General features: G+C 38.6%; 1 protein-coding gene across 1 annotated transcript; it reads left to right on the top strand.

Annotated features, from left to right (window-relative positions):
• Positions 1–5,536: 5,536 nt before the first annotated feature.
• gpr160 (G protein-coupled receptor 160) lies at positions 5,537–6,764 on the top strand. The gene has a single exon (XM_072440320.1). It carries the CDS (start codon positions 5,549–5,551, stop codon positions 6,437–6,439), a length of 891 nt encoding a protein of 296 aa, XP_072296421.1. The 5' UTR covers positions 5,537–5,548; the 3' UTR covers positions 6,440–6,764.
• The last annotated feature ends 3,924 nt before the right edge of the window (positions 6,765–10,688 follow it).

Genomic DNA, 10,688 nt, shown 5'->3' with positions numbered 1-10,688 from the left:
TAAGATAAGCCTTTATTTGTCCACACAATGGGGATAATCCGGTGTTGCACGCGAGTAGATACAGAAGTGAAAGAACAGATAAACTTATCACTCTTAAAGGTCGCATAACATGCTAAATCAACTTTTCAGAGCTTTTAACCTTCTTACATTGCTATTTGTGCTTCATATATGTACCCAGAGTGTTTTTTTGATTGATTCCCGCAGTGTTTAGCTATATTACAGACTATCTCCTTTCCTCCACTCTCCAAACTGACGGGCGGTGGGGCAAGACCATGGATGTATTATATTATCTGGATAGGGTACGCCCCCTCTGCCTCTGGCTCCAAATTGAGTAGTGGCCACTCCGTAGAATGCAGCCTTTTGGTCGGACCATTTCAAGAGTTCGGCCTCTAAAATTACCAAACATGCTAAATTGTTTGTAGTCTAAAAATAAAATAGAAGGAATTTCAGTCTTTGACTGTTTCTAAAATACTTTAAAAATACATTTTTAACCTCCCGGAGAACGGTGTACGCGCACCGAGCGCGCACGTAACCCTCGTGAACGAGCCTCCGGAGAACATGTGACGGAAACTAAACACAAGCAGAAGAATGTGACCAGACGAGACCAACGATACATGTAAGTTGTGTTTGTATGTCATTCCTAACGTTTCACACATCGTTCCATGTGAAGTGTAAAACAACGATTACACAGTTAACACAAGTTAACACAAACTAACACAAGCTAACGTTTAGCTAACGTTTAGCTACACAAAGATGCATTGGAACGACACGTCGTGATGGCTCATGACTTCTGCAAATAAATAACTCATTATTTCTCCTACTAAATGTTCTAAGAGACAAAAGGTTAAGCACAGATGAAGGAAAACTCGAGAAAGAAGGGGAAATAAAGTGATGTTTGTATGATGTGCAATCAAAAACTACAAATAATTCAAATACAACCTGCTGAAATGGGTCATATCTTACATATATAAATGTAAACGTATTTAAAAGTCTCACAGGGCTGATAAGACGACATTTGAGGTTTTATTACATATTTCATAATGAAGTGTTTAAACAGCAAAGCACACACTTGTTTTCTATAGGAATGTCATGGATTTACTTCCATGGAATATGTAGAGATTTAGCAAACATGTCAGTTATGTTCTAACTTCTAAGGTTTAAACTTATGCAAAAGTAAATGACTTTTGGTTCTAGCTTTAAAAATTAATGTGAAAAGAGGAACTTTTGTGTTACAGAGCGAAATGTAAATCTGTCAATAACATATTCCAGCTTTTCTCTGTTAAATGTGCATAATATATCAATGTTCTAATGAGTATCTTTCTCATCTTCAGTGCTGACCAGTGAGTTCAGTCTGTCTGTGCTGACCAGAGCTCTACAGGTCACAACAGGTCACTGCAGGTCACTGCAGGTCACTGCAGACCTGATCACTGCAGACACAGAGTCATCTCACGTAAACTCCTGACGACTCCATAGCAAAAGGTATTTTAATATTAACTTGTGCCTCGACTAAAAGTAAACGGTGTAGAATCAGTACTTTGAATTTATAAAATGTCTGTTTTTGTTATGACCAAAAAAACTAAATGATAATTGTTCTTCAAAAGAGACACTCCTGTGTCACATGTGTCTGTAAAACAGCTTGAGGACAAACATGTGAAGTGTATGTTATATGACTTTTATAAATCTAATACATATGAAGTGTATGTTCTATGACTTGTATAATCTAAACATGTGAAGTGTATGTTATGTGACTTGTATAAATCTAATACATATGAAGTGTATGTTATATGACTTGTATAATCTAATACATATGAAGTGTGTGTTCTATGACTTGTATAATCTAAACATGTGAAGTGTGTGTTATGTGACTTGTATAATCTAATACATATGAAGTGTGTGTTCTATGACTTGTATAATCTAATACATATGAAGTGTGTGTTCTATGACTTGTATAAATCTAAAACATATGAAGTGTGTGTTCTATGACTTGTATAATCTAAACATGTGAAGTGTGTGTTATATGACTTGTATAATCTAAACATGTGAAGTGTGTGTTATATGACTTGTATAATCTAAACATGTGAAGTGTGTGTTATATGACTTGTATAATCTAATACATATGAAGTGTGTGTTCTATGACTTGTATAATCTAAACATGTGAAGTGTGTGTTATGTGACTTGTATAATCTAAACATGTGAAGTGTGTGTTATATGACTTGTATAATCTAATACATATGAAGTGTGTGTTCTATGACTTGTATAATCTAAACATGTGAAGTGTGTGTTATATGACTGGTATAATCTAAACATGTGAAGTGTGTGTTAAATGACTTGTATAATCTAATACATATGAAGTGTGTGTTCTATGACTTGTATAATCTAATACATATGAAGTGTATGTTCTATGACTTGTATAATCTAAAGCTATGACATGTTCTGTTTGTCCCTCAGTCAAACGATGGAGCTGAACATAGGAGTTTACTGAAGTCCTTTTCATCAGAAGACTGCGTAGCCATGGAAACAAAGTCTAAATACTGAGATATTCAGTATTTAACGCAATAATGTCACATTCATGTGCATATAACTGATGTAAAAAGAGTGTTTATTTTACCATTATTATTAGTATTATTTTGTCTTACGCTGTTTTTATTTTATTTTTTATCTCTTTTCCCCCTCCATTCCTTATCAAGAAATGAGAGGTTCTGTCTATAGGAGTTTTTGTTTATAAGAGTTCTTCTATTAAGATCGATCTATTAAGAGTGTTTTTTAAACTTCCTATAAGTTATGTCCTTTTCCTCTGTATCTACTGTGTTGCAACAACGAAATTTCCCCATGTGTGGACAATGAAGAAATATCTTATCTTATTCAGTATGTTCTATTTGACTTATACAGGTTGTTTTATCATTGTTACTATTTTTATGTTGCACTGAAACACCAAAGCAAGTTCCACTGTTTGTGAATTCTGTTCTTTGACAATGGCAATAAACCTTTTCTGATTCTATTAATGATGATAATAATAATGAACAGTACGGACTCCAAAACTCCTTAATAAGGGACTCCTACATTGTAGCTTTAAAACTCAACTAAAACTGTGGCTAAAATCAATTTATCATTTGTAGTTATAATCAGATTTGCATTTATTGAACAAGTTCATTCATGTTCATTATTCTTATTAAATACATTAATAAACAAATGTGTTTTGTATTTATTAAAGATTGACATGATACAAAAACGACAAAAGGAAAAAGTGAATATAATTAAATACTGCTTAACTCATGTAACAGAATTGTTGATTATATTTTATATTTCTTCTCATTTGATTAAAAAAAAGCAAATTGGCCAAATTATATTATGTAAATAAATAACTGAAAAGTTAATAACAAAATATATACCCAAACCAAAAACTACAGAAAATGATGAGGACGTTATTCCACCTCTAAATGTAATTTATTGTCATTAAACCAGACTTTTTATCTTAACACTTCTTTATAATTCTCTTAAATATCAGAGCTTTACAACATGATACATGTATATTTATAGATGGATATAACAATCCATCATTATACGTTACGTAAACAGACTATTTCAAGCCGAATCATTCCAAAAGTCCGTGTTGACTCTTCTCAGTCGTTCACGCTGCTGTGACGTGCGCGCTCCCGACGCCAAAGCCTCACGGCGATGACGTCACAAAAGTGGGCGTAAATGAGACAGTATTCAGGAAGTAATGCGGAACTAAAAAACTTTTTTTGGAACCATGCGCCAATGAGCACGCTCCATAGGCTTCAATGGCGGCCATCTTGGCTTCCAGGGGCTTGGGCAAGACCTCGTCATAACCACAGGCACGCGTCATCACTCACTTGCGCGGAGCACCGCGGAGCTAACAGCTGTGGGGGACTACGTCACGGGTGGGCGGGGCACACACGCCCTGAGACCACGTCACGGGTGGGCGGGGCACACACGCTCTGAGACCACGTCACGGGTGGGCGGGGCACACACGCTCTGAGACCACGTCACGGGTGGGCGGGGCACACACGCTCTGAGACCACGTCACGGGTGGGCGGGGCACACACGCTCTGAGACCACGTCACGGGTGGGCGGGGCACACACGCTCTCTGAGACTACGTCACGGATGGGCGGGGCAAACACGCTCTGAGACCACGTCACGGGTGGGCGGGGCACACACGCGCTCTCTGAGACTACGTCACTGGTGGGCGGGGCACACACGCTCTCTGAGACTACGTCACGGGTTGGGCGGGGCACACACGCTCTCTGAGACTACGTCACTGGTGGGCGGGGCACACACGCGCTCTCTGAGACTACGTCACGGGTTGGGCGGGGGAGCCAGGTCGCTCTTCACAAGGGTGGGGGCGAATATCAAACCAAGCCGTTTGCATTTCCGGGTTGGTGAGGGGGTCCAAGGTCTGGGTGATATTTCTTAACTATTATGTTAAGAGTGTTGCACAACCCTTATTATTATCAATTATACACTTAGGATAGACTACGAAACGTGAAAAAAAGCATGTTATGGCATCTTTAATAGAAAAACTTGTATAAACAAAAAAACTTTTATAAACAGAGGAACTTCTAAAGACAGAACCTCTCATGTTCTTAATAAGGAATAGAAAGAAAAAATAAAATAACCTAAGACAAAAATAATAATAATAATAGTGGCAAAAGTAAACACTCTTATTTACAGCAGTTATATGCACATGAATATGAGTTTACTACTTTGGAATGGAAAACGCTTTTAATGAAGGCAAAACTTTTAGGTTTTACTGGACAAACACTTACAGAAATGTAGACCCCACAATATCTTTAAATTGTATCTACAGAAAAATTACATAGCCGAATTTATACTTTTTGTGAAGCTCAAAGACAAATTTGAGATGAGAATTTTCATTTTCCTCCCTTTTAGTACATTTTCTACCCTGAAAATTCAAAATTCTTGCCTATTTTTTATTATATACATTTTAAAACACTTAGTATTTAGATTTAATGTAATAAATAATTGAAAATATGTTACGGTCTGCTTAAGTGGCTCTCCAAGTACCACTTTAGATAATATTTGGCCCTGTGAATACGACCGGATCCAAACCAGGTGAAAAACAGGACTGTTCTAGTCCTAAACTACGGCTTAAATAGATTGAAACTGGGATGACACAGTCGCTTTACAAGTTCTGAACAAAGACAAAGCCAAAAGAGAAGAAAAATGAGTCAAATGACAAATTGAATAGTTGAACTGTAGAGGAAGGAGCCCCAGTTTAAGAAACACTGGTCTACATTGTTTTCCTTTTTCAATCCGCATTTTAGTCATTACCACTGCACTATTCTTCCAACACAGAGACTTTTACATAAAAAAATACATTTTCAATTTCACGCATGTACATTTTGTTTGTAAAAGTTGATTTAACAAACATGGTGCTAGTTTCCATGATTGTGTCGTGTGCAGCTCTAGTTTGCATGAGTTGAATTAAGTTGCTCACCTGTTGTTTCATGTTGTGTACGGACTCTCCAGGTTCTCCAGGCCGGAAGGCTCCTCCAGCAGCCGCAGATGGACATGACCGTCCCCCTCCCCAGCATGCTCCTGGGGCTCGCGGCGAAGAGCGTCCTGAACTGGGCTCTGGTCTTCCTCCAAAAGCAGCACATCTGTAGGAGCTTCGTGTGCGTGTTCAGCCTCTCCGTGTCCATCGTGGACCTCGTTCTGACTCTGTTTGTCACGTTCGTTCACCTGCTGCAGGACGTCAGCCTCCTGGACGTGAGATTCACCCGGTACCACGTGTGTCTGCTGGTTCAAATCCTCGGATTCGTCCACAGCGCGCAGCATCCCGGCGTCCTCGTTTTGACAGTGTTGGAACATCTTTTGACAGTTTCGAGATTGCGGGACGCCATGCGGAGGGCCACTTGGGTTTTCCATTTGTGTTTGACATTGACGGTGTGGCTTTGCGCTACGTTGTACGTCTTCAAGCTTTCAGACGCCGTGCTTTTCTTGGACGATGCGGCCAACATTCAAGAGGACCACTGTTGGATTTCCAGCTCGTCCGCGATATCTGAAACGGCGACTTTCGTAGGCTTTTTGCTTCTTTGTTTCGTTTCGTGGCATTCACTGAAATACACCACGCAGCTCGCCAAAAAGCCGCACCGGAACTGCTTGATGACCATAAAAACAGAGATCCATATGAGGTTTATCTTCATCTGCAACGTTCTAAGGATATTTTGGAAGACTTGGGCGCTGTTTCTGCTCTTCCTATTCTTCCATGTTGTTTTGCCCGTGGAGATGCCGTCGTACCTGAGTCTGAACTGCGCCTGGTGTTGCTTTTTGAACAGTCTTTTGATCGCGTTGGCTTTGTGCGCCGTCAATCCGAGCCTGGAGTTAGCGCAGGGCACGGCAGCAGTTCCTCCTGATAGTTTCTGCGAGTGGAAACTCACTCAGCAGCAGACGTGATCCTACCACACTAGAGTCAGAAACACTGAACGAGTGATTTAAGATGTTTATAAGTTTTCCAATGTTTGAATAAAGCAACAGTCTTGAATTTGAGTTTCAAAGTGTGATGTACAGTACAGCCTCAACAGACGTGTCGGTGTGATCCCTCCGGATTACACTACACTATTACATTCTAGAAAAAGATTCAGTTGTATCCTAACCTGGACTCTGTTTTTAGTCATTCTCGATCTGCGAATTGAGTCTGTGAATTCAGATATTTATGCTGCCGGGCCCCGGGCGTGACCTCCTGATAAAAGGAGTATTTGGTTTCACTTGAAACTACCTCTTTGTTTTCTAACAGCCCTGTAATAGGGCTATCTACATCCTATTGTAAACTGACCTTCGCTCCCTCCTCACTGAGTGCCTGGTGAGCATCAGAATGCCCTAGGCGTCTACTGCTCAAGGGTTTCAAGACACTATTATATATGACCGGAAGGTTAAATCTTAAACCTCCATTTCTGTTCACAGAGGAGTTCTCTTTTTTTTTTTTTTTTAACAAATATTGCCTCCTTAACTCCTCTTTAGAATCTTCACCTCACTGTCTTTGATAGAGTGGTTTTAGGCTTTAAGATGCAGATGCACGGCGCTCTGTGGTCCTGAGCTCCAGTGTCTTCTGTGCAGATAAAGCCTCTTGTGCAGAGGCTGTTTAGTCTCACTATGTAACGCTCTTTACAAGTTCCTTCACTGCATTGGACAGAATAAACTGCATTGCTCCTCAGGGTGAACCGGTTTTGCCCTACCTTTTAAAATAAACAGGGATTCCAACAGTCATTAGAGATATTATCAGTATCAAGTGGAACCAAACACTCCCTTTATCAGGAGGTCACATGACTTCAACTGAATCTTTCTCTACGATTATTAAAGACCACTTTATGCCACTAAAGCAGGATTGACTCTTTTCTCAATTGAGCTGCAACAAACAAATACCGGAATATAAAACGTACTATACAATGAGTGATATATATGTTCTTGTTATTGTGAGACTTTTTAAGATATCACAATATATCAGGCCTGTTTATTTTTGAAAATACACTGTCACGTTTGCAACAGTTCACTCTCAATCATTTTTTCCATGCATTTTGGCACTTTCTTGTCTTTATAAACATTTGTATTTAATATATTTTGTAATTCCATAGTTTATTTGAGACGTGCAAGGCGTCGTTTGACTAGAAAAGCTCCTGTTTTACCCAGTTCACTATTTTTATGCCCCTTATGTTTTGTTATTTTTGCAGGAAAATACAAAATGAAAAAGAAATGTGTGTTATTTTTAATTCTTGTGTAAACCTGTGTTGTTACTTGGAGTTTATAGATCTGTAAATGCTTTTCGATCCAGGAAATAGTGTTCTGCAAAGTGCCGGTAATACACTTTGTACAAGCGGCTTTTATCTTAGTTTTGACTTCCTTGAACCAGGACGAAGAGTAAATACACTAATCTTTACCAACTACAACTCAAAACAGTGTCTGAATGTTATCTTTTTATTAAGTAACCATTTTATCCAAAGTCAATATTCTACTTTAATTCGCACCGTTTTGATTAAAAGTCCAGTAGTCCAGCACGGTCCACTCTCCACAGATCCGACCTGTAACTCGGCCTGCTGTCACCACGTGCTCGTCGCCATGGAGAAAGACAAGTATAATGCAATAGTGTGGCACATTCTAGGCAAAGCATTAACATCTTTGTGGAGATGAGAACGTAGTGGCCCCTGTAGCAGAAATGTTCCACAGTGGAGCTTTAAGTGAGCGTACATTTACTTCATTACAACGTTTGAACAAACTGTATCAGCGATGCAAACGTGTACTTTTACTTCATAACCAGATTCGGCTCTCGATTGTTCTCTTGTTTACTCTGCTGCCGTGTCTTTGTATTTGAGCGTTAATGAGTAAATGTTTCTTTAAGTACACTTTGCTCTGGGTTTGTTTAAATAAAAGTGATTAAATTGTGATTATTCAGGTCACAATATAATCGTACACATTTAAATAATAATCGTGAGGATTGTGGCAGAAACAAGTATGAATTAGAAAATGAATTAGAATTTAATTTACCAGAAGTTTTTATTCAGCTGTGATTCAGTTCAATCCACTCTAAAAAGTCAAACTACATGTAAAGTACTTTTTTATCTGGCTGTTTATGAGACAGCATTTTTACAACTTTCTTTTAGTTTGAAGTGTAATCTATTAGAAATAAGAAGATTTGAACGGTCACAGTGCAAATCATAAAGGAGCGTTTATTCTTACAATAATCCTAACACTAAAGTTCATGACAATATCTGATCATACATTGCTTGTTCATTTGCTTGACTAAACCTCACTGGATGTCATTCTGAAGTAATTCAAGTCTTGTCATTTAAATATAAAGAAACAGGAGCCACACACATGTAATTTTGACACTACAGAAGTTTACTTGAATTTGATCCAAGTCCATTGTCTCTATACAGGGTTTTTTATGTACAAGATCTGAAGTCTGGGAGAAGGGAGGCGAGAAGAAGAACAGAAAAACAATCACTAGTTTTACAACTGAGGTAATTAGCTAAAAGATATGAATGATGAGAAACACTTACAGACGCAGTGTGTCCTGCTTTTTAAAAAACATCTTTTCCATATCACAACATGAGGTAGGAGAACAGTGTCTCGATTTCATGCAAGAACAAAAGTCTCGTAGTATAGAAGTATTGGCAACGTACTTATGCAATGGTCACGTTTGGACACTGCAAAATATCGACAGCATCGAGGGGAGTCTTTATCTAAACGTATTCAAAATCATGTACCTAATGTTAGTAAGGAAGCAGTGATTACTTAGTTTGACCTCTACTGCGTTGGCTTAAGATTGCTTCAGAATTTGACCGCAGCGTAAAAAAGTCCACCTTAAGTTTCGTTAAGGAAGTAATGGCAGATATTTCCCATATTTTAAATGCACTGGGAGATTCTCATACTTTACAGGCTTTGATTCACAACTGGTGCGATACGGCACAGAAATCACTTAAAATTCAACAAAACTTCAACATTTTGACACCTTTTGATTGAGTTGTGATGGAATTGCAGGTTGTAAATGTATAAAATGATCAAATCCAAAGTGATGATGACTTATTACCACCGGTTGAGAACCAAAGCTGTCTTTTAAACGCTGCTCCGCGTCTGAACAGTGCCCTCTAGTGTACGAGATGCGAACTATGCCGTGAGCCAAATATTACATCATGGATAGAGGTAATTAAGTTAATACTGATTATCTTTTGAGTGCATATAGTGAAATTCAGAAAACACATGTCGCAGCTACAACAACAACAACAACAACAACAGTCTTTCCCTTTGAAATTAGCTGCGCTTGTGTTTCTGTCAAAATGTAAGACAAATATATTCTTCAATCTTAGTAGGCTATATCAAAAATCCATCCACCAGAATGAAAAGTTACACATCAATGTTCAAGATTCATGCACTTTCGCCATTTTGAGCGTTAAGTGGGACTTTTTTATGTTATTTTACAATAGATTTGCAAAGAGAGTGGCCCGTGTGACACAAAAAGGGGGGTTAGAGCAAAGACATGCAAACACATTTGTCCTCGAGCATTTTCTCTCCTCGTGCCCAAAATGTCTTTCAAATTTTGGAAACAAAAGCTCACATTACGCACGAATCATCAGTCCATGGCGTGGTTTAGTCAAAACGGGGGCAGTGTGTAACAAAGCGATATGCGTTTTTCCTATTTTTCCCGCATTTTTTAGTCCTGCGTAAAAACCTTTTTCGTAAAACCATGCTCTTTCCCGCCCGGTTTTCATTCACGCACGTCATTTCCGCAAGTAAAAAGAAACAAAAAAACAAATAAAATTGCCTTAACCTGTTCCAAATGAATTAACCTTTTGAAGATTAACAGTTAATATATTAATAATAATGACTACTGTATTTACAAGGTGAATATAAATCTTTAGTTTATACGTTAAATATTTTTCTTTCATAACCTTTGCGACCATAGAGCGGACGTTCGTGGTGGTTCTGGAGTCCACTAGTTTCCTCCTTAAGCCCAGTCTTCCTAAAATGGTAAAGGGAAGTAATGCATCAGTGTCGTGTAGGATGGAGCACAGTGGAATGTCATTTTTCTTTGAGCGGATGCATATAAAACGTAAGCTAAGGCCCGATCCCCGTCTCATCCATCGCTCGCTCTTCTCAAAAAAACAATTATTTACACACATTTGCAAAGAACAGGGATCTCCTCAGTGGCAAT

Source organism: Eucyclogobius newberryi, unplaced genomic scaffold (genome assembly GCF_026437365.1).
Source record: "Eucyclogobius newberryi isolate DKJ021-1_F unplaced genomic scaffold, fEucNew1.0.hap1 SCAF_12, whole genome shotgun sequence".
In the NCBI taxonomy this organism is placed as follows: domain Eukaryota; kingdom Metazoa; phylum Chordata; class Actinopteri; order Gobiiformes; family Gobiidae; genus Eucyclogobius; species Eucyclogobius newberryi.
This window is presented reverse-complemented; position numbering and strand designations above follow the sequence as displayed.

What these genes read in the sequence shown, in the direction of transcription:
- gpr160 (XM_072440320.1), top strand. Translation starts at nt 5,549, where the DNA reads ATGGACATGACCGTCCCCCTCCCCAGCATGCTCCTGGGGCTCGCGGCG.